At 41.4% G+C, this 25,326-nt stretch overlaps 1 protein-coding gene across 3 annotated transcripts in view; it reads left to right on the forward strand.

Moving 5' to 3' along the window:
- LOC130532683 (intermembrane lipid transfer protein VPS13B-like) overlaps positions 1–25,326 on the forward strand; it is a 231,590-nt gene that overhangs the window by 9,351 nt on the left and 196,913 nt on the right. For all 3 annotated transcript variants that reach the window (XM_057045445.1, XM_057045444.1, XM_057045446.1), the window contains exons 4-12: positions 5,928–6,045; positions 10,881–11,048; positions 12,202–12,383; positions 12,729–12,903; positions 17,573–17,838; positions 19,943–20,038; positions 21,829–21,951; positions 22,066–22,203; positions 24,060–24,147. In XM_057045445.1, coding sequence (XP_056901425.1) covers positions 5,928–6,045; positions 10,881–11,048; positions 12,202–12,383; positions 12,729–12,903; positions 17,573–17,838; positions 19,943–20,038; positions 21,829–21,951; positions 22,066–22,203; positions 24,060–24,147 — 1,354 coding nt within the window. The remainder of the gene's footprint in view (positions 1–5,927; positions 6,046–10,880; positions 11,049–12,201; positions 12,384–12,728; positions 12,904–17,572; positions 17,839–19,942; positions 20,039–21,828; positions 21,952–22,065; positions 22,204–24,059; positions 24,148–25,326) is intronic.

The following is a 25,326-nucleotide window of genomic DNA, read 5'->3' on the forward strand; positions in this document are numbered from 1 at the left end:
ACATCTGAAGGACCAGAACCTCTCAGATCTAAATCAGGAACAATTTCTCTCTCTCTTTCCCATTCTCTTCTCTTTCTCTGTCTCTTTCTCTTGGTTTCTTTATTGGCTGACTTGAGTTTTTCCCTATTTTTATGTGTTGGACCACTTTCGGCTCCTCACCCTCTCACAGTTTTCTCCTCTATTCCATTTTTCTCCTGTCTGTGACTCCCAAATATGTTTGTCTGGTTCGTTAAAATTATAATCACAGCTCCAACACTTATTTACCTAAGCGTGAGTGACTGTATGTGCAGCTGCTAGGTGGCAATGTGCCCCCTTTCAGGTTATTACTGCTGCAGCTTTTCTGCTTCTGACCTGTTAGATCACCAGATGTTGACTGTTAGCAGCTGGTAGCACGTGTTGAGAAGGTGAGTCTCATTTGTTAGTGCTGTTCTATGTCTGGTGGTTTTATTCATTAATTTTGTGTACAGACTATGTAGGCTCCATCCTAAATGTAAACGCTTGGAAGTAGATTGAAGAAGAAATGCATCATGTTTGAGATTTTTGGAAAAGTCAATATAGCAGTTGCCAGTCACATTCAAACTGATTTATATATCACTACGCCTGATCAGAATCACTGTAACCCTTTTATAAACCCTTTGAATTTAAATGACTACAATTTGAATTTAATCGAACAACTGTGGGAAATGAAATGCTTTCACCAGAATCAAACGCCACTCGGTTCACTGCATTATAAAGTCCCACTGTTGATCTCTGCTATTTTGTAACAAAGGAGTGTGTTTCATGCATAAATACATGGCTTTGAGTTTTACTAGATTAATAGAGAGTTATGCACACTTTAACTGGAGCTGCGGCAGCTTCTGTGCCATAAACGCAGGAAGAGTTTCTGCTGATCTCTGGCTGTGGTATATGAACCTGGTTATGAAGCTGTCTTGCACAAATAAGACTGAGAGAAACCTGCTATCAGTATAAAAACTCTTCATGCAAGTGAAAACCATAGATGCATAAATCAGAAGTCATGATTCCGCCCCGTGGGTCTGGGCTGTAACTTGGAACCCTGTTTACATTTCTCATTATTCTGGCATGTTGGTGCCAGATCTTAAACATCGTCAGTTTGACTTGGGTACAGCGGTGGTGCTTTTGGCAGACTTGCACGATGACATCATCAATCTGACATCATCAATCAAAAGTGTGCTCTCTAAACTTGCTTCACCTCCCCATTTAATGGCTATGTTATATTTTTCTGCTTCCAAAAAAAGGATAGATGAATCGATTGATTTTGATTGTAACAATTTGCAGACTTTAAATGCGCTTCGTAACACTTCTGGTATTACAGAACTTGAAATGATTCTCACCCCCTTTGGAAGCGTAGCCACAGAAATCCCAAACAGCTGTCTGCTCTTTGTTGTGGTTACTTTAATTATGACTATAAGAGGTTTAAAAACACAAATTACACTTAGGTCATCCAGATATACTGTAAAGTTTTTTCAACAAAACCACAAAAGATGCATATTTCAGAAATGTGTCATATTTGTTTATCAGATGATAAATATAGGTTAAGTAGTGGCGTGTGGTTTCATTCAATAAAATTAGCTTGCATTTTTTTCCTAGGGAACATCTGTAAGTTGAGACAAATCAGAACGTATGTTGTGTGAACTTTACATGTATAAGTGGAACAGGGAGGCTCCACCTGTTCAGCTTTAATATTATTTTGTATGGACTTAATGTACTGTCATATTTAATTAATACTGTGCATACATGTGGGGATTTTCTTTCCCAGTAGTGTGTTTTCTTTGGGAAAGAGAGAGTGATATAGACCACATTTTGTAATGAGCTGTTTTCATTGAGATAATTATTCAGACTGCCACATGGTGTGATATTTATCAGGACGATAATCCCCCAATCTGCCATGGACTCCAGCTGTGCAGCTCCATGGCTCCTTACATTTCTGTGTATCAGATGCTGGTGTGTATTGCTGTATAAAAGCAGTAGGTGGATTTCTCTGTGTTTTACTGAACACAGGGTTTACAGGCATAGATCCAGCACTCACTTGACCATTCCCAGGTTGTATATCTCACTAACCAGTTCACTCAACATGGTTATCAGACGGCCCTGTTAGGGTGTCCAGTGCTCTGCTGTAACATATTTGCAGTAAAACCACCTAATCACCATAATGTGAAAACACAGACATCACTCTTCTCAGTACAGGTTTTTTAAAAGCAGTCTCATATCATCATATTCAATGCCCAGCTGTCATTTTTTTTACATATATTTGGGTTTGAAGAAAGTTCTGTAACTGAAATTATTTTCCGAGTGTTTTTGTAGGAGGAGGGCTGATTGCTGGATTTTCCCCAGGGATGGCGTTCTGTGGGCTCTGACATGGAGGACAGGGCCTCTACTTGTGAGACCCAGAGTTTATGTCTGTGTTTGTATGTGTGTATGAGCGATTTGGGGGGAGGCGAGGGTGGGTGGGTGGGGGGGGGGTGTCTGTGTGAGATAAGGAGCTATTGAGTTTCCTTCATTTATTTTCTCACTCTATAGGCGTTCGCCCTCCACCGCCTGGCCTCCGATTTCCAGGCCTGCCGCTTTGATGTCAGCATGAGTTCGTCAGCAACCTGTAGAGGAAAAACAACAATAACAGAGAATGTGTTTTTCCAGCAATGGTCCTCTGCAAGTCCTCATTAATCTGCTGAATTGGTGTGAAATTGACCAGTTTTTGTAAATGTTTGTGTTCAGAAGATCAGGCCCTCTAAGGCATTTAGGCTGGGGAGATTTAATTTGAGTCGTTCCAGTGAGTAGCTGAGATTGATCATTATTAAGTGACACGATAACATTAGCAGCTTAAATGCATGCAGTTGGTGCTAATTTTAGTTATTTATTCAACCCAGTAAGTAGTCCCTAAGTGTCCACTTATGGGAAAAAGTCTTGCTGTTTTCTCATGGTAATTTACATATTAATTGCATTACCGGGAGCAGATAAAGGTTTTTCGCGTTCTGGTGTGTGTCAGTTACAGCTTGTTTGTTTGTTTAGGAGTAACTGTGACAGTATCTGCAGGGGCGCTGTTTCTAATAGCTGGAGGTAGCGGCAGGGTTCAGCCAGTATGTTGAGCAGCTTAGATGTGGGTCGACCCTCCAAACAGACCCAACACGCTGCCTATCGCTCCCTGACTGAGCCAGACGTCTGCAGGAGGACAAAGGTCAGGCCTAGCTTTCCTGTGCCCTAACCCTCCATGGGTGCCCACTTGCCCTCTGAGTAGGGGGTCCCCCCAACCTGTCACTCACGCTACCCATGGCTGTTCCATTTTTCTGTCTATCTCTGTCTTTCCATGCCTCACAAACCGATGAGCTTTATTACTTTCGGCCCCAGTGTCTCACTTCATCCTCCTTTGTTATTTTTTCCATTCTTCTGCCCTTGTTTTCCTCTTTTGCTACCATCATCTTTGGTCAACAGCTGAGTTGACGTGCCTGCAAGGGAAACAACCCCCCTCCTTTTCCTGCTCCTTCTGTCTTTCCCTCCTCCTCTCCCTCCATTCCCCCCTCCCTGTCCCGTGCCCTGCCGTGGCATTGGAGGGATCAGTTTACCCGGCAGCAGCTGAGGCAGGCTTCATTTGTCCCAGGGCTTCCCCCTGAAAGGGCATTTTTCACCTCTGGAGACTTGCTCACTGCCTACGGTGACATCGAGTGCCTAATTGCGCTACCTCCAAATTTCGCATTCTTGGTCTTCAGTGGCAGTTTGAGTTGTTGAACTTGATGTACTCTTGGCCTGCGGTGCGAGGCATTCCTTTACGTATAGATATGGGATTCTAAATGGGGGAGGCTGTTTCTAATTCTAAAGTGCTCAAGTAACATATTGTGAGGTAAACTAAACACATCGCCATCTGTGAATCTGTCATTATAAACTGACCTCATGTAGAAACGACTTTTTCTTCAGATTTTATTGCAGTAACATTGATTATTATTGATGTAGCGATGATCAGTTAGCAAATTGTGAGTAATGAGCACCAAATTCACATTTTACCATTTGCCAATCTCTATTCTTAGAGCAATGATTCAGTATTTATTATTCATTGACTTCTGTTTACCAATCCCCATCACTCACTAATGGAGAAAATCCTACTGCAAAGACCCTTATTGAAATAAATTGTGAATATTTCTGCCAGAGCTTCTTTCATCTCCTTTAGCAATTGCATGTTTACTTAACTGCACGGGGGGATACTGGCTTCTCCGTCAAAATATGCAAAGTCTTAAATACTGACCTTTCTTATGGAACCACATAGAGGAGGGTAAACCTATTTTTCATTTAATGTCATTAAAATGTGTGTTAAATGTGAGGTGCTGTCTTAGTGTACAGTATGTTCTGCATGTGAATTTCCAGAAAGGTGTGGTGGCAGGTTTTCATTACCTCATTTGAGTATGTGTGAAATTGTGTGTGTATAGAGTAGCCAAATATATTTGTATTTGACACCCTCAGTGTTTACATTAGTCAGGATAAGGGGTGACTGCTGAGACACCGCTGCGCTGATCCGCTGTTTAAAGGCCGAAAACGTGTGATCAGATCCAGATTGTCCCTCTGACTAACTTACCACCCAGGCTGACTATGAAGGTTACATGCTGCCCTAATCCTTAATCCATGCCAGACTTTAGGTTAACTCCCTTAACTTTGTGTCTTTCCTGTCTTTTTTCTCTGTATATTTATAATTTCTGTTTGCACTTTTTCCTGTTTGCTTCGTCTTCTTTGATGCACGTTCACTGTTGCAGGCTGGTATCTACAGTAAAGTGCATTATGAGGTATTCGTTTATCATACAAAAATAGAAATGTAGAGCATTAGAAGTTGTAGTTTGTTCTTAGCTTTTGATGTGGCAGGGAAATTTTCTCCATGTTTATTCAAGTGTTTATAAAGTTGCTGAAATTCATTATCGGAGGACAGTCTGTGCTCTCTGTTTATTACAGATATTGCCAACTATTATGACAAATTTTGCACTTAAAACAGTTGGAAGGCTACCAGGCCTTTTTGGAATTAACAAGTAATCTCTGTTTCTTCATGTGTAAACCTTTCTCAGGTTTGTTGCTTGTTAACAGCGTATTATATAAAAACAATAGTTTCAAATGCTTTTTCTGGCAATTGCACTTCTTGTCCAACAGGAACAAAGTTTTGGTTCGGCCAAGGCCCCCTTCAGACTAAACCAATAAATAACCTACTCACCCCAAATCTTTTATCATTTAGTTTATCTTCAGGCTCATTTGTGAAGGTGACATCCATTTCATCATACTTCCTATACAAATATATAAACACACACTCGCACACACAAATGCACACGCACTCGCACTTGCATTCCTTGGCCTGGTGCAGATGACATGTGCTGTTGTGGAGGGGAGACCTTAACCCCTCTCTTCCAAGGACCAAAGTTTATTTGGACAGCTCAGGGAGATGGCTCTTAAATGAGGATGGGAGGAAGGTTACTCGGAAGGTTTGCAGTGAAGGAGGGGCTCTACCAAAGTTGTATATGGTAGATACCACACAGATGTGCTCAGCACTGTAGTTAAATAAATACTTTTAAAAAACCTAATTAATTACATGGGGATGTGTGCTAACCTGCTACCTAAAATAAGTACAATACAAATAAAATAAAAGTAGTGCACAACCATTGTATAATATATAATGCAAGTTTAGGGCTGCATGATGGGAAAAAAGTACATTCCATTTATTTGCATTTTCTTATGATTCATAGGGAAAATTGAGTCTGCATGTTGTTTTTTTTAGATTTGAACATGTATCCATACTGAAGATGTCCCATGGAGAAAAAAAGCTTTGTCAGGTCTATCTGAAAATAATGACTCTCTTTTTCAGGATTGTGCCCTGCTATCCTGGGATAAATGCAGCATTTACCACACATTTCACTGGATGGCTTTTTTGTGTGTCTTTTCCTCAGGATGACCATGAGAGTGGCTCTAGCTCCACAAGTCGCAGTGTCTCAGACAGCTCCAAGGCTGTGGCCAAGCCCCGCCGCCTTCAGCAGGCTGCCCCCAGTGACCCCGACCTGCCACCAGGTGAGTGATGGTCCTGGGGCCAGTAAACCTCTTCCACCTCCCTGTTCGGAAAATGGCAACAAGGGCAGAAATTACCTCTGTGGGGGAGGATCGAGACACGGTGTGAGACTGCGATTAGTACCATTTATACTACAGGAAAATGTTTTATATCTTGCACTGAGCCACGGAGGCAAAAAATATATTGATATATACGATGTCAGCTCACCGGAGTGGTTAGTGTCAGGTTCCTTGGTTTGTAATAATCTGTTTTACATTGAAAAGTGTTGTTTTTGGAATTAAACGGCTTTTAAACCAGTGTAAATCAGCCAGAGAAAGTGTGGGGGCTGTGGCCGTGATAAATCACACAGTGATGGTTCTTATCAACAAGGCCACTTGACCACATGCCTCCAAAAGGGCCAGGGATTCCATGCCTGCTTCACTCCTGCACTTAACTGCATCTCACAAAGCATGGCTTTGTTTGACTGGGACTAGATAATGGCCTTTTACTACTTCATGAGATATATTTTTTGTCTATTTGAAAGTTACGAATGCACCGTGTGCACACATTATGCTTCTCGATGGAAGGCTATATGATTTGAACCATTATGAACAAGTTAAATAAGTGGCCTTATTTGTGAGACGGGAGTAGGCATAAAAATTAAGCAAATAGTAGGTTGGGGTCTTGAGCTTTTACTGCTGGGTCACAGTTTAACCCAACCAGTGTGCTCACTCCCAGAGCCCTCGTACGCATGAATATGTGAACCTACACTCCTTGCCATTTGTATCTAGGGAGGATCTATTTCCAGGTCTGATGTTATGAGATAATATCTCTGCCCAGCTGTTAAAGCAGGGTGCCTCACACACTCACCATCTCCCTTTAGGCCCACCAACAGATCTCCCAGGTGTGTGTGTGCACGCGCGCAAGAGCGAGGCTGTATGTGTTCAAGTGTATCTGTGTTAATGTGCATGCAAACCCCACACTGTTCCAGTTCTCAACCCATTACAGGGTTTAGAGACGACGGCAAGGTCAGAGGTCGCAGCACCTCGGTAATGTCAAGGAAACAGACGAATGCTGTAATTCCAGCCTTTCTAATTAAAAGGTAGAGGTTAAAAGGTAGATGAGGTAAAACTAACCTGTTATGACTCAGACAGAGGATGTTTTCCCAAGAATAAGATACAAAATCAACTAGTCAGCAGCCTTAAAAGTAGTTCAATTTTTTCCCCCTAAAAGTGTAGACATGGCATGACATTAATTCATCTATGCTGACTAGGTTTTATGTTTTATGTTTTTCAATATTGCCATCCTGATCTTTACTGGTATTCTGGCAGAAATAGAAGTTCTAAGTACTTTACAGTTGATTGTTGTTTAAACCTCCCATCCTTCAGCCTCATTCATGCTCTCTGTTGTTTTACTACAGTTATCCTTCTGGTGGTAACATGTACGACTATGTTCATTGTTTGGTTCTAGAGGATGACAGAATGTCTAAATGTGGGTGTGTTCGGGAAGATTCTTTGCATGAAAGCCATCTCGGTCCTCTTACCTCGCAACATCTTACCTTTTGATCAGTATTTATCTTTATGAATGCCTGCGTCGCATCTATTCATTCTTCTTCCTTCAAAACAGCAAAAACAAAACAGGGGCTGACACTAAAAAGCAGCCACCAGCAATTATCCAGTCATTTGGCCCTAAGCTCTCACATGTTGAATGAATTTATCCTCCCCATTCTGCCTGTGGTGGAAAATAGTGATGTTAATTCATATGCCATGGGATTGGTAGCCACACAAAGACCAGAGACCAAGTGCTTCCACCTTGAGCAATTCTGTGAGTGATTATGTTTACTGCTGCTTGTGGGGGACCGTTGGCCACTGTTGGTGAGAACAGTGTTCTTCTATTCAGCAGAGCTTCACTTTGATTCCACTCACCCGGTTAAAAAATAAATTTTGTGTTATGAATGAAAGTGGATGTAATAGTGCAACTACAGGTTGCCATACCAAAGCCCAACATGTTGATAAAGATAAAGTATATAAAGAATTACAGACATTTCTTGAGGTTGTTTTTTTTTTAAACAGAATCAGATGTTTATTATGGATCTTTCTGCAGATTTTTTAGCAAGTACAACTCATACACAGGACACAGTCCATCTGTTAGGGAGTTGAACAGAACGGCTTGGGAAATGTTCTGATTTGTGACAACTTATTATTATTTTTTGGCATGTGATTGAAATCCTAATGGATACACAGCATCTGCAAGCATAATATTTGTAAATCATGTTCTCGGTAATACCAGTTCCATGTCTCGATACATTCTTGTTTTGTGTATAGTTATCAGCCAATGTTTACACTGTACACTAGTCTTTTTCTTTAGGGATCCATTTCCTTGTTCTTTTTTATTAAACTCAAAATATTTAATCATTCTTATTTAGAATGCTCTTCAAACCAGGGTTGCAAAAGTACAGACATCTTTTGAGAGATTGTCCCTGGGTTTTTGTTGTTATTGTTATTGTATTGTGCAATTATGTAAGGGCTATACAGGTTTATTTAATTTTTACTCTTTCCTTACTTCCATCCTGTTAAACGATATTCAAGTTTTAGAATCTTTCTACTCCAGCATTGCCAATGGTAATAATATTTGGCACTGTTAGTGGGGATTGTATTTTTTATTTATCAAAACACTACCAACCCTATCAACATTTTTGGGAATATTAATAATGATACTATATATTCTATCTTTGCTTGTAGCATTTTTGTTTGATTCAGTCCCTTCCTGTTTATGTAAGAGGCCTTTGAATGAATACAGTCACAATCAAACAGTCAGAACACATCCGCCTTTTTGGTAGCAATAATAACAGTGCAGGAAGCAGGTTACAGTACAGTTATTGTCCGATGGACTTGTCAATAATTCTCTCCTTGGCTAATGACTGGCAGAGCTCGTAGCTCCTAATGATTTCCATATAGAAGAAAAATGGTGAGCACAGACAGAAAAGTGTTTCTTTCCTGTACCGTACAGGGTAGAGTTGGCCTGTCCCTGGATCACACAGAGAAGCATTTTTCCAGTCATTTTATGGTTGAACAGTTTTAAGTGGACTCTTTCCCTGTGGGCTGCAGCACAGGTGCTGGCTGTGTCAATTGTTTACAGAAGTTCAGAGCTGGTGCGATGAATCGCAGAAAGACGGAATGGGGCCCTAGAGTTGGTGCAAGGCGAGAGGAGGTACCACAAGTGCAAGTCAGTGCAACAGGCAAAGAGAGTCACACACACTGACATGGGTAAATTAGATCCAGAGAGGGCAATAGCAGGGGGCAAAGTGCTGGTTTTACTGCCCAGGCTGCAGGTGCGACAGCACCCTTCTGACTGACCCCAGAACCACAAGCATGCACACATGGTCACATTCAGAAATGCAAAAGAGCAGCCAGGCACACACTCACACTCGCACAAGCAGATGCATGCATGCTGGGCCACACACAAGTGTCACGGATGCACGTTGCGTTTATGGGTTGAGTTTATATGATGTCATCTTCCCTTCCGGTCACTTACTTTGGTCAGATGGCAGAAATATGCTGATGCTGAGACAGACCTGTTTACAAGTATCAGACCAGTTAACTGATTCATGCCCCATTTAATGCTGTCTAGTCGTGACCCTGCGTGGGTTGTGGGGTCACGCTGTGGCTTTTTCCAGATGCATATGGGCGACGGCAGGGTACACCAGCTCATCGCAGGGTTGGGTGCCTTGCTGAGGGGTACCTTGGCAGTGCTCTGAAGTTGTCCTGGAACCTCTCCTGCTTCCAGCATGCCTTCCAACTTTTGTCCACCACTGGGGCTCGAACCGTAAACCCTGCGTTCAGCCCAGTCCCTCTACAGCTACCACCGCCAAACAAACATTTGGTTTGGAAAATAAGGGAAAAGCATTAAAGCTTTATGTGTTTTCACTGTTTAACAGTACATGGAAGAAATGAATAATGCCATCGCTCCTGTGGTTAAGAGGATTTATGGCCGGATATTTTTAAAAATTATGTTTGAGAACCCCCTGTCTATAATATTTTAAGCTCTTTCTTGTCCAGTTGAGTGATGGCCTTATGATGTATGTTTTACTTGCAAAGACTATGTTTTTGGTTGTCACCATTACTGGTAGAAGGTACTAGTATTGCAGCACAATGGTTCCCTTTAATGCATCCAAATCGTCAGCATTGTAAAGTACTGGTTTTTGATCTCATTTCAAGACCAGATCACTGGTAATTTGACACTACTTGCATGTATTTCTCACCTTTTTCCAGCCTCAGTGCTGGTTGAATCTCTGCTGTGGTGGATCTGTATGTGCTGACCTTTGGGTTGCAGAGCTGAGAGGAGAGGAGAACCCTACAGAGATTAATAAATTCACCCAGGATTTGCTCAGGCAGCATGAGCAGTAAAATGTTTTCTTATGGATATTTACACAGGCTACTTTAATTGTCTTTGACCTCATATGTACAAAGGCTTGATCTTGGACAAAAATAACACGTCAGGACCTGCATTTATTTATGCTTGCACGAAGATGGACGTGGGGGGGTATGGCGCTTGCACTAATCATGACCTGATTCCGTATGTGAAGCAGAAGTGTATTGAACAATGAACACATTATTTAAAATAACTACACAATGCTGACAGCTTTAAATACAGAGCGATGCTTAGGACTGAAAATGGTGTCCTGGTTTGAGTTTGGCTGAATGTTTATGATACAAAATTTTCCCAATCATGTCAATGATGTAATATGCAACGCAGCGCAAAATAATATTCCCATTAATTATTTCTGATGTGTTCCTAGGGTTAAGTTCAATCTTGTGTCTTCTTACCACACTGTCTCTTGACTTGTTTATGTTCCTAGGTTATGTACAGAGCCTGATCAGACGTGTGGTGAACAACGTGAATATTGTGGTGAACAACCTGATCCTTAAGTACGTGGAAGATGACATCGTGCTGTCGGTCAACATAACTTCAGCTGAGTGCTACACTGTGGATGACACATGGGAGAGAGCCTTCATGGACATCACTGGTGAGCAATGACTGCTTACATTCCTCGCTAGTAGGATTAACTAGTAAATCCACAAAGACAAGAACCTATAAATTACAGTAAGTGTTTAATTTTGTTAGTTCAAACTAAGGTCAAAAAGACATATTAGCTTAAACATAGCTGTTTGAGTACTTCTTGATGTAGCTTCTTATTTAGATTATTGACAAAGTACCAATTTTAATCATTTAATGTGTAGATTTAGTTCAGCACGGTCAGACACTGGAAAGAAATCCCTTTTAAGTCTGAAAGTAGGTGACTAGAATGTGTAGTCCCAGTGGCACAATGCATTGTGGGTAGATTTTCATTTTCACTTTAGAGACACTAAAAAATAAAGAGGCTTGAACAGGGTTCTCAGCACCATGCTAGAAAATAAGATCAATTGTAAACTGACATGAATTTAAGGATTGGACAAGGTGTAACCACAATGCAACCCAGGTGAATTTAATGTTCCTATTTGCTTCAACATATAAAGAATGATTAACCTTTTTCATTACAAATACAAGTTGATTGGAGAATTTGGATAGGCCACATAAATAAAATAACCTATTTTTAATGTTTTTAATGAGAAATACAAGTAAAAAGCAGAAAGCATTTGTTTATGTGCATGTGTGTTAGACAGGAATAGCTCTTTTCCAAAATGCCATTTTCACTCTTTTTTAATAACTCATATTTTTTATTATATTGTTTTGGGTCATTCAGAAGATGGGCTTAAATAAGCCTTAAGCAAAGGTTCCAACAGTAGTTCCTGGCATGGTAGAGAGGATGAAATAATTCTGTGAATGATGAGTCCTGTTACAAGTCTGCCAGGGGTGTGCTACTCTGTGACAATTTAGAATGGGATGATGTGTTATCTTCTGACAAAGGCAGACGCTACAGACCACACAGACAGAGAGGCACAAAAGACTAATTTTACCTCTTATAAATGTCACATTACATAACTCTGATGTCTTCTCAGTGTCATCACCCATGGTTTCCATGGATAATGAGGATTTACTGTCAGATCCCACTCTGTTGTGTTTGCTTTTGCCCTATAGATCTTTGCTAGCATGCATATTTTGTAGTTGTTTAGCGTCAGCCACTCTTATGCGATGCAAATGTGATGATTTTTTTGTTTTGTTTCTCATTCTCCGCGAAGCGCCAGATCTGGTTCTCAGGAAAATGATCAACTTTGCTGACTGCACCGTGTGTTTGGACAAGCGCAACGCCAGTGGAAAGATTGAGTTTTACCAGGACCCACTACTGTACAAATGCTCTTTCAGAACACGCCTCCATTTTACCTATGACAACATCAATTCAAAGATTCCATCTGTTATCAAAGTGAGAAAATCTGTATTTTAACTTGAACTTTATTACCAGGAAATATATCACTGCATGGGATTATAGCTGTATTCTGGAAAGTTATACTTCTATAAAGTTATCTATCTCATGAGCAAATTTAATTACATTTACTTAGGAAAAGCTTGTGTAATGAGCCGTTGCCATTAGTATACGTTACTTCTCATTTTAACATTATGTCATGGATAAACTATCTGTATGCTCTTAACATTTGCTTGTGTGCAGGTCATAATTAGTGGACAGTAGCAGCATGAGGTCCTAAAACAGAAGCAGTAATTGGATTCTCTTCATGCAATGTTGTCCTAAATCTGTCTTCTGTTTCCTCAGATCCAGACTATGGTGGAGAGCCTGAAGTTGTCCATTACAGATCAGCAGCTACCGATGTTTATCCGGATCTTAGAGCTGATTATTGCCCTCTACTATGGGGAAATTGGAGGACACAAAGAAGGTGATGGTGAAGAGCAGGGAGGCGCCATCAGAGAGCCTGGAGCAGTTTTATCTGGTGAGTCGGAGCTAAGTTGGTCTTAGGATGTTTCTTTCTATCAGAATATTGATTTATCAAAGGCTAAACACTAAGTAGTTTCAATTATGGTTGTGTACGGTGTGAGAAATTGGCACTGACAACAGTAGAATTAAGGCAACGCTTTTCTACAGTAGCTTCAACAGAACATCAAAACGACAACATTTTTATGTCAGTATGGTTCCTGTGGCAGACATGTACCCCAGACTAAATGTGATCCAAAGCTCTGAAGTGGTTAATGAGCCATCAGACCATGTATAAAGCTTTGATTTTTCTTTTCTTACACAGCATTTTTGTCTCATTACACTCTGCACGTTGCCTTGTTCTGTTCCGGGGCTATGTCTGTCCACATGCTGCTGTTGTTTCTAAACGGGACATTTAACATCACTTTGACCATGGTGTGCACTCCTCCTGCTTTTTCCACAAACAAAAGCTGAAGCACGTAACTCAACACAGGCTGTTGTCGTCAGCCTTGATCCCCTCCATGTGCATACGGGCAGGAGAGAGGATGATGAACGGAAGAAACAAGGATGACTGAAACACAGCACCACTGTCTTTCTGATTGGAGCGGGCTAGCTCCAGATACTCTGCATCCAGGAACAGACATGCAGTTGGATTTTCTCATCCTGATACAACCATAGGCATAAGAACTAAAATCTCAGCTTCGTTCTGTAAACACCTTTCGCATTTCTTTTCAATTGTTTATTCTAATCTCATTCTAATAGATCAGGAATGAATTCCAGGCCCTGCTGGTCTCAATCAGCGTCTGCAGCACCGGGAGCAAATTCTGGTGCAGGGGAAGTGTTGGGTAGAGGGGAGGCAGTCGGATCACACAATTCAGTCCATTCCCTCACTTGTACTAACTTCCCTGCCTCTTGGCCTGGAACAGAAACTGCAAGTTGGCCCAGCTTCCAGTTCGCTGTCCAAAGCCAGATGTAAGAGTCGGTGTCATGCTACTGCTATGTGAGCCTCTGAGAGTGAATTAGTATCCTATCACAAAAATATACAAGAATGGACCAACATTTGGAACCTGAGCACCCCCAGATCTTGTAATCCTGGAAGTAATCGAAAGAATGAAGAAACTCAAAGGGGGTTGTTTTGTGTGTTCGTACAGGAGTTTGTGGGCGTGTGAGTTGAGAACATGGACACTGGTTATCATTCATTTTGTACTTATCTTCCAAAGCTGTGTTCCTTTAAGTGTGCAAGCAGAGCTATGGCTTAAGTGTTGTTATTATTAAAATAGGTTTTAATCAAGTGGTTATTTCCATGGATATATGCAGAATACTACAACAGAGGTGTGTTCTGTGGTGTGCAGTGACCGGTTGGCTTTTTGAGTGTTTCTGCATTTAGTAGGTTGTAGTTTTTCAAAAGAGAACATTGTCACATAATTAGCGGAAGATGGCTCATCTGTGGCACTTCTTTGTATTTATTGGATTTCTCGTAAGCTATTAGCTGTGAAGCCATGCTGTGTATTCTTTGCCAGATGCCCGCTAATGAGTGTGTAATCATTTTTCCCCTAATGTGAAGGCGTTTTTTTTTTTGCCAATTAACAAAGTGGAAAAGTCTTGTAATGTTTGTATATGTGCCCATGATTCACTGTGGTTCCATGCTGTTTATTTGAATCATTCTTTTTTTAGCTAAGAGCCGACGTTTCATTAATGAACAGCCCCAATAAGTGAACAGCGTGGAATACTCATGTGTCGCGAACGAAAACAGCCTCTCGGTCAGGATTAGAAGGCCCTTTTCCTGGTGTCTGAAATCCAATGAAGTCTGTGAAATACTATGAAAATTTCAGCGGTTGGAAATATAAATGACTAACATGCTTGAAAGGACCAGCTGGTCACGGCACCGAAAGCCGTACGGTTTCAACAAGTATGTGAAGAATTATGAACTGAGGCCTGTGGCTGCTGAAGTGTGGTTGGGTCTCTACGTGCTTACTTCTCCGCATAACACATATGCAATCCTGAGTTGTCTGTTTGGCCGCATTTACGGAGTTTGTTGGGCATCCTCTGCTCTTCCATGGGCCTGTGAAACAGAATAACCTGTTAGCCACAGGCAACAGGCTTTGTCTTTCCTTTAAAACCCATGTGTAGCCCTGATGCTCGCCATTGACTTTGAGGCATTGAGTTCAGACGCTGTTGGGTACATGGATGGCAGTTAAAATGTCAAACACAAATCCATTTTTATATCTGAAAGTGTTGTTTGCAGCAAAGTAGTTAGTTTTTTTTTCATTTTTACTGTATTGATATAAAAAAAAATGAAAGTGTGTTTGGGACAACCTGTCCTTTTTCCCTTCATAAACATAGAGGGACACCTACTGGTTTGTGAGGGAATTGATTTTTTTGTTCCTCCTGTCACTGTCTCAGTGTCAGTCAGCTGTTCACTCACTCACTCACTCACTCACTCACTCACTCACTCACTCACTCCTCACTCACTCACTCTCTCTCTCTCTCACCCACCCACCCACCCACTCACTCACTCACTCACCCACCCACTCACTCACTCACTCACTCACTCATCACTCACTCACTCACTCACTCACTCACTCACTCACTCACTCACTCACTCACTCCTCACTCACTCACTCACTCACTCACTCACTCACTCACTCACTCACTCTCTCTCTCTCTCACTCTCTCACTCACCCTCTCACTCACTCACTCAGTCACCCACCCACTCACTCACCCACCCACCCACCCACTCACTCACTCACTCACTCACTCACTCACTCACTCACTCACCACTCACTCACTCACTCCTCACTCACTCACTCACCCACCCACCCACTCACTCACTCACTCACTCTCTCTCTCTCTCTCTCTCTCTCTCACTCTCTCTCTCTCTCTCTCTCTCTCTCTCACTCTCTCTCACCCTCTCACTCACTCACCCACCCACCCAGAGCCTGGGCTCACCGGAGACCAACCAACCAAGACCTTGACACGTCCTGTTACGTAGGTCTTTGTGTAGCTTATGCACATTCACATACCCAGGATTCTACAAAAAGAGATCAATTCTGATCCAGACTCTGGTGTGTTCTGCACCTTTGTGGTCACAGTGGATGGTGCAGGAGTGATCACGTCACTCTGGGAATTTTTCACTCACTTCTTTGGATTAATACTTCAAAGTCTCCTTAAGCCCATCTGTTTTGCTCACTTGATTGGTAATTCAGCTTTTATTTTGATTGCCGCGCAATTCAAATGTGGGCTCCGTCAGATCATGCCAGGATGTGAAAGAGCTTAACTTGTTGAAGTGACACCTCAAAGGCTTCTTTGCAACGGAAGGAAAAAAATGGGGAAATGAGAGATAGAATCAGACGGAGACCTGGGGAGGCGCGAAGGTTAACTTGGGATTTCCACGTGCCAATTCGCAAAGTAAAAGTTTTAATTAAAATATGTCATAATTTTCACCGCCTCAGCCTCTGGGATTCCTGAGCTGTGACCTCACGGACAGTATTGTTTTCTCACAGAGGACGTGAGGCCATGAGGAATGGGATTACAAATTCTTGGGTATTGACATCAGCTTCCTGTCTCTCAATGTGTGTGGAAACACAGATGATGGGATAAGTTCAGAGGTTGGGATCGTGGACCCGGGCCTTGTTGGTGTTTGGAGAATCTACGAGCCCCCAAATAGAAAAATGACAGTAAATGGTCCTTGCAACACCACCGCTCATGTTCTTTCCGGTATAGCCTGATCAGTGAATAACAGCTCGTTGCTTCCTTGAGCTTTTTTAAGTTTTCCATTGCTCACACAAGGTACAGCTTTTTGATTGTCGTAATGTCTTTAAATTCTCTTCAAAAAGCCTCCAATTTTCCTCTGCACTCCCTGTATGTTTGAATTGCATCAAGCTATGTCTTACGTTAACCAGAGACTGTGACAAATCATTGAACCTTAATAATGTTGTACGCTCATGCGGTCGAGCCGTTCCAAACCATCCAGGCCTGGCACCCACACAGCTCTCAGCTACTCACCCTGCCTCTCAAAATCATTTGGATCTGTGGACTTATTACTATGTTCTGATCCAACTCCACGCAGCATGCACTTGTGGACGTAGCCCGTCTCGGTCCAGCCACCCACACTGACCACGGCGAGCTGCTGGGTCCTCTTTCGGGACACTGGCTGACATACTGCACCCTCTGGCCTCCACTGCCTCATTGAGACTTCATGCAACACATACATCCTCGCACACCTGCGTGTTAAAGCACTGGCAGCAACTACTGTGAAACTGCCTTGGCTTGTACTCGGTTTTTTTGTGTGTTTTCATTTGACGGCTGAAACATATTGCTTATATTAAACTACCCTAAAGGCATGGACAAACAAATTCAGTTTACTGCATTAGGGTACGGAGTTCCAACATTCCCATTTGTGCAGACAAGCTGCCACTTTACATAGCTTTATTTGATGAATTATATGCTTACAGAAGGGGAATAGAATGTTTTTCCTTTCTAAAACATGATTTGAACTGGTCTGTTAAGTTGTAAAAACATCAGTTTTTTTTTATCACATTTAAAGATTCTTTGCTTAAATGTACTCATTGTAAACATCCTCAGTAAAAGTAAGGCCCCAGGTGCTAACCTTGCCTTTTCTCAATGTGTGTTTGTGTATTGCTCATATTTACATTACAGATAGTGTAACCTTTTTTTTTTACCTTTAGGGATGGATGTGGACATGGAAGGCCAGGGAATGAGCCAGTTTTCCAGTCCGGACCAATGCGCCTTGTCCGAGGAGACAGACGAGGGATGGGTGTCCTGGGCTTGGTCGTTTGTCCCAGCCATCATAAACACTGAAGAGGAAAACGAGGACGGTGTTTACCAGCTTCGAGAGTCGGGGGGCATCCCCAGCAACCCGCAACAACAAACCCTAAAAGATCCCATTGTGTCCATTGGCTTCTACTGCACCAAAGCTTCAGTCACATTCAAGGTAAATCAACTTTACCAAGTGACCATTTCACATCTAATTTGAATGGAATATTTCTAGGTATGACATTCATGCTAAAATATTTGCACACCTGCGTTTAATTAAGGTTTTTCTTACGGGCATATAAGGTTTTTGTGGGTAAAGATAAGAATTCAGTAAAAATGTGCTGAAATTCTGCACATACTGTAGTGATTAATATCAAATGTCCCGACTTTAGATATTGTCAGTTTAAAACTAACATTCTTTTTTTTCCTAGATACAATAACAGTGTATTCAGTTTGAGTCATAAAAACAGCTTGATCCTCAGGAAGTTCAATTCCTCTTTGTCTCTGTGTGCGGTACTGTGGAGGGAAGCGTAACCGCTAACTGGTGTCTCGGGTCACGTTAATGTTTTAAACATTATACATGGTATGATGACTATTCAGGAATGGATCCCAAACTTTAATCCTGCCTGCTCACTCCAAATAGTTGGAATTCATCTACATTTCCTCTTTAGGTTGAGGTACTACAGCTCACATTACTACTAGTGTGTATACGTGCTTGTACATGTGTGTGTACGTGTGTGGAGGTACGTCTCAGGCCAAACAGACTTTAGTGCTTTTCTAATAATGTTTAAATTGTCCCTGTATTGTTTGAGTTCTTTTAATCAATTAATTGCCTCTCCTCTGGAGTAATTGCAGACAGCTGAATGGATGTTTTTTTAAAAAACATTCTCCTCTCTTTCCTAGAAGGAAGTATTTAGTAGGAGGGAATTTCATGTCTTTGAACAGCCACTGCCTGAACCTGACTTTGACATGTACGTGAAATCAGAGAGGTATTTTTAGATTGCTGACCCATTACTCCACAGATCTGTTTGATCAGTGAAATTGGCAGAAGACTTTAATGACTTTTGCACACATAATGCATAGTTAAGCACTGACCATTTATTCCCCTCTTCACAGTTGCACACATACTGAGCTCTCATCGCATGCCAGATAATTATTCTTTTCACAAACCATTCTGTGTGTATTTTTGGTGTTTTCGCTTATTGCAACAGCAATTTTACTCGAGTCTTTTTCAGGTTTTACATCATGCTCGTTTGATCTTTGCACTTTGTTGAAATGCAGGGACAAAGTGCTTCCATATTCAAATCTAATATTTTAACATTTCCAAGAAGCCCCATAAAGAGTAATTTCATTTGTGTTGGCCTCTGAAATACTTTTTGTGGGATATAATAAAGAAAATGTGGTGTAGTGGCAGCAGCAGTGCTGTGTTCCAGTACCATTGCCCTCCCTTAGTTGTGTTGCTTCAGGCCAAAATACAGTCAACAAAGCCCCAACAGTCAAATTTAGGCAGTAATAAAACACTGGACGTTCTTGTTATATAAACATTCATCATGCTTGTCTCATTTATGTCAGCGTCACCGTGCACCGACATTGCACTGCTGCACCCGTGATCCTGAGGTTTGGGGCGTGGTGGTCACCGCACGTGATTAAACCATCAGAATTGAGACGGGGGGAAAGGAGTGTGAGAGAGTCTGTCCCATCAGTGGGGATAATAAGGCACAGCTGCTTCTTGCTCTGCACCTGCTTCCTGTGTTAAAGTTGACTGGGTTAAAGTCTGCACAATTTTGAACTACACCCACAGTTTATAGACTGGCCAACTACAGAAGCATCGCCGCACTGCACCTCTCTCACCCCGACAATTAGTTTTATTAACTAATCTGCTGCTCTGTATTCTGGATGACAGTTTGCACACTGGGGAACTTCTGCACTTTGTTGCTTCTGTTGCTCAGAGGGAGTTCTCACGTTGGAGGGCAAACCCAGTCTTTCTCTCTGCACTTCTGAAAGGTCATAAAGAAGGGTGGATTTCCAATGGTTTCATGAATAAAAGAAGAACCTTGTATAAGGAAATACTGTCCTACCGTGGACCTAACTGTTTAATGTATTAAATGCGTCTTTACCAGACCTTGTGAACTTTACTCCCTGCGATTGTTCTTGTTTATTCTGATGCATCTGTTCATGCAGTCAGCAACATTTAGCATTTAAGAAAAATGTTTAACTCGTGAAGTTCATGGTCTGGCTTTTTGGTTCATTGAAGCTGATTCTCTCCCTCGCTCTTGTTTCAGCTGACAGAGACCCAGTCAGAGAGCAGCTACTACAGTCCTCAAAAAGTCAAATCTAGAGAGGTTTTGTCGTTGGAACAAGAGGGAATCACGATCGAGGTAAAACCCCCTGGTGCAACTTCAGACCTGCAAAAATAAGAATGTTGCCTAAAGATAGAACAGGATTTATCTTACCTTATTTTTTATTTTACAACAACTTCTTTATTTTATCCTTCATCAATATGCGTGTGCTTGAAATAAATTGTGTAATATACCCATTACCATTTGTTCAAGTTTAGCAGGAAGCTAAGCAGCAGCCCCAGATCAACAACAAAACAAACAAGATACTGTAATCATTGTCATCATTAAGACCAGTACGGTCATAACTAAAACCTGTTTACATGGCAGGTGTCTCCCTCGACGGTTGTGTCCATAATCACCTGTTTAGATTAGTAGTTGCTAACTAAACAGACCTGTAGCTTTCACATGCGTATTTGTGTATATTTTTAAAATAATACCCAGCGTAATTATTGATAATACCTATTCAAACATGGGGGATTACATGTATTATTGTTGCATTTTATTATAATTATTTTAATGTTTTCCTGGTATGGCTGTTGGATCATAATTTCCATCCTCTAAGTTTAATTTATATTAAAAATATGATCACTATCAGTGTCTTAACATTTCTTTTTTGTCATTTCATACAAGGCCTTTATTTAATCAGGAGATCTGGCCAAGACAGCAGCAGCATAGTTACACTAAAAATAACAGACAACACCTAAATAAACATAACAACTAAACCTTGTCTTGCCTCATGGCTAGAACAGACCGATAAAGAACCTTGTTTTTCTTTTGTGCTCCAGAGATCCTTCTTAACTCCTTTTTAAATTATATTTGAATAAATGCCAGCCCAGGTCACTAATCCACATCCTATTGTGAGCGCAGCATGGAATTTCTGTCTGATCGTTTCCGTATTTGACCGTTGGCTTGTAGAATACATTTAAACCTTTTTCTCTGATTACCTGGTTGGCGAAGGAAAGGAGTTTTCTCTTCCTGAGTTTTTGACCAGATGTGAGAATTCTGAGATTTCCAATTCCAATTTCTGTAATTTATGCTTTTACTTTCTTTCTGCTGGAAAAAGAAGCCTGAACTGGGACCAGAAGTGAAAGTGTTGAAAGGCAACAGGATGACTAGTAAAACAAGGAATACTGGGCCTTGTAATTATTGTGTGGTGAAATGTAAAGTTTTATTGGACTGCCCCCTGTTTAGTTGTCTGCTCGCCGAATTAACGGCGCACTGGGTAAGAGTGGGCCGCACCTTGCTGGTTACAGGGGCTGGAGGACTGTTAACCACACATACGCACCTTTCGAGGGTAAAAGGAAGCTGTCTGACCCTCATCCTTTTTGAAGCGAGTCCCTCAACCCAGCACCACAAACCACTGCAGCCACAGTCAGGTCATCCAGCAGACGGCTGTGATCCATCCACAATGACACAGGATGTGACCTGTCATTAATTTCTGAGTGTATGTTTTACTGCAATGTTAAAAAGTAATATGGTCAAATACATTATTGCCCTGCTGTGGTTTTATTGGGCCCTTGTTTACTAATTTAAGAAACCTTACATCCAAGCTGTTTTCCTTGGAGCAGAGATTATGCTTATGCTGGCATAGTTTGAACTCGCTTTACATTTTTAAGTGCCAGTCAAATTTCTTCCATTTTTTTCCCATCAATTAGATTGCCCTCGGTTTAATTTACGGAATGGTTGTTATTATTCCAAGGTAGAATTCCATACTTTCCTAAATGGTGGGAAAGAACATAATTTTATCCAGTGTTTACTCTACATTGTTGTTCTTGTTAGGGTCATTAAATTTAGGATATGAAATTGTTAACTTTTTCCTTTATATTTAGGTGCTGATGATGGGGGAGCCGTTCTTTGATTGCCAGGTTGGATTTGTGGGTTGCCGGGCCCTTTGCCTGAAAACCATCATGGGAGTACGGGACTTTGAAGAAAACATGCATCGCACCGACAAGGTAAAAACGTCTGTTGCTAATGGAAGAAATGTTCAGATTTATTGAACAGTTAAGCATTCACCACTCTTTTTGTGCTTTCTCTTATGCTTCTCTCTTTTTTCTACAATTCTGTAGGACGCCGTATTCTTCAGCTGTGGCGACACTCTAAGTAACAAAGGAATGACCTACCTTACCAACTCTCTGTTTGACTACCGGAGTCCGGAGAATAACGGCGTTAGGGCTGAATTTATCCTGGATGCAGCTACCCACAAGGTCAGTCAGTGGACATGACTCTGGATATTCCCGCACTTCCTGCAAAATCTTACTCCCAGCCAGGCTGGGCATGGAGAGAAGGTCACTGCAATTCAAACTGAGTTACTCCGTCTTGCCACTGCATCACTTACAGTGACTCCAGCCAGCTAAACACGTTAGTTGTGACATATTCCGTAGACTCACAATCAAGTGATTTTTTTTTTACTCCGAAGGCTAACCACTAAACATCTGAAGGGCACCCACAGAACTGATAGCTGAGCCGAAACCATATGGCAAAAATTAGTCCGTCAGTTCCAAGTCAGGCCAACAACCAGCTCGACACGCACCTCACAGCTGGGCCAACAGGCCTTCACAGCAACTGGCTGTTGTTTTTCAACCAAAAGCAGTTCTCTGAGAAAAAGCTTTATGAAATTACTATTCTTTCATGGCACCTGCCATTGACATAGTCCTTACTCAACAAAATTTGTGGCCAGTTCATTTGGCCGTTGAAAGAAGAAAAGAAATCACGCGGTCTACAAAGACATGTTATTAAGACATATGTTTCTTTATTTTCTGAATAATAATGGGTTCACTGAAGACCTGTGACTCATTACTGAGTTTTTTCTTTTCAAATATTTTGCTGTTGATGTAATTTAAGTGAAAAACAAGCACATTAATTCTGAGTGATTTACATTTAAATGCGGCAGTTCATCTCAGGCGGTCGTGTTCTACAATTCTGTCTCGTCTTTCAGTCATTTTAATGTAATGCAGTGCAGTTGGATCATTTTTGCCTTCTCTCAGCTGCTTTCCGCGGTAAAGGAATGCTCTCTACTATCTACGTTGTAGTGTTAAAGCCTTTAATCCTGACAACTCTCCGCCCCCATCACCCATCGGAGCTGGAGTGTTGACTCTGCTCAAAAATGTTCATGACCCTCCATGGAGCAATTGTTTGGACATCTATTCTTCCAACTATTTGTACTTGAAAATCCTAAGAGTCAAAGGTTTTAAGTGTTAATTCATTAGTGGTTTTGAAACCAGCCAATAGCTTTGATCCAAAAGCATGCCAGTGCCATTAGTGGTCCTGAATAAATATTACTCATTAACCTGCCTCTCTGATAAGGCCCTATTGAAATCTTTGTTTAGAGAACTAGTGGGCAAGTCCCAGGTGGGGGTGTTAAGTGTGTGTGTGTGAGTGTGTGTGTGTGATTCTCTCGCTCTCCGTTTCTTGCCCGCTCAATCATTATGTCTGTTTACCAGTGGTTTGATGTGCAGTAGAAGTATAACTTTCAATTATTGTCTAGGACAGGGTCAATAGCTGTTGACCCACAGACTAATAAATGATGACAAGTTATGGTATAACAAAACACTCACAATGAGGTGGAACAAAAATAAGTACTTAATCCACAGCCCTCAACAAAATTATTTTAATTAACATGTCACAAACAGAAGAAGTTTCAGTGATTAGGGCTTTAATAATCAAAATATGTCCGTGTACATATAATTATTCATATTAGTGCACAGTAAAAACAAATTGAATGATAAAACAGTCATTGACATTTATTAATGGCTTATCACCACATAAAGACTGATGTTGATTTTCAGTAAATTGGTCCCTCGTGCATCTCTTTGAATTATAATTTACTAAAAATGTTAGATAATCGTATCCCGCTAATGTCATTTTTTTGTAAATTGTTCCAAATATAAAAGATAAAACCCGTAGCCCAATTAATAGACAATTCAATTTATCAAAAGATTGCATTTATCTGTGATTTGACCCCCTTTGCCACATCCACCATGACCCCAGTCACTGCCACTCTATGCTATCGGCATGTTTGCTCCCTGACTGCTGTGTTTACTGACTCCACTTTGTTTGACAGGAGACCTACACGGAGATAGCAGGCATGCAACGCTTTGGTGCTTTCTACATGGATTATCTCTACACAATGGAGAACAGCAGTGGCAGAGGTATTGTCTGATTCCTTTCCCCTCACCAGGTTTGTTTGCAAGCCTTGCCACCTTTTCTGATCTTCCTTGCCGCTCTGCTTTGCTCTTTCTTCTGTCTGTTTTGAAGCCTCTCCTTCTTCCTCTGTCTTTCCCCCTCTTCTCTGTCAAACAAGCCCCCTGGAGTGTTGGAGAAAAAGGTTGTCTTGTTTGAGTCCCAGCCACCTGGTCCCTGACCCTTCTTGTCCTTACTCTCACCCTAAACTTACCTGGAGGGCAACTGTCAGAAGTGTTTAGTCTGCACTGATGCATATTTGAGTTTCTTTCTCCCCACTGCTTGTTGAAACATTGTGTCCCCATGCTCTGTACCTGTAAGCTGTTAAGAAAGTGAATAGGCTCCCTTTGCCTAATTAGGTGTCACTCTTCCTGGCAAGGCCTTAAGACTGGCAGCATTTCTCATTCCTTAGCTGCAACACTCAGGAAGGTCTATTCATGGTTGACAGGCTTTTTATTTGAACACTGTGTGTAACCTGATTGGAATTCACAAGATCAACACAATTATTCTTTTACCTTTTATCTACATTTATTTCTTAAAACAAATCACTAAATAGATTTGATTTACTCCATGAACAAGCCAGACACGAGAGAAGCTTTTTTTCCTTCTGCGAAAGCTGAACGAACACATTAGCTGTAGTTCATTACTAAATGTCACACGAGCATTGTCTTATTTTGTGCATTTAAAAGCCCAGTCCTATCATAGCTCAAGAGAAAAGTTCATTCTCTACTTTATTACAGAGGCATTCATTTGAAAACAACCAGGAAGTCTTTGCCACCAGAGTGCCTGTACTGTAACAGCCCAATGAGCTGTGAAATAAAACAGATATTTGACAATAACAAGGAGACAAACTAACCTTCCAACTACAGAAGCTACAGACTACTACAAACATTTCTCTCTTCAGTGATCTGCAAAGCAATTGCATTACAACACACACTTGTTAGGGGGTGGGGGTGATGGTGGGGGTGGGGGTTTGGTTGTGGTCAGCGGGACATTGCCACAAACTGTTTGGAGACCTGCCTTCTGTGACGGGTCCCGTTCTGGAGATAGTTCATCTCTGGTTTGGCTTGGCACGCTTGAACTGCTAATGGAAATGTAAATGACGGCATCATGTTTTGGCTCACCGAGGCCCAAAAATGCCAGTGAAA

The sequence above is a fragment of the Takifugu flavidus genome, chromosome 10, assembly GCF_003711565.1.
Source record: "Takifugu flavidus isolate HTHZ2018 chromosome 10, ASM371156v2, whole genome shotgun sequence".
NCBI lineage: Eukaryota > Metazoa > Chordata > Actinopteri > Tetraodontiformes > Tetraodontidae > Takifugu > Takifugu flavidus.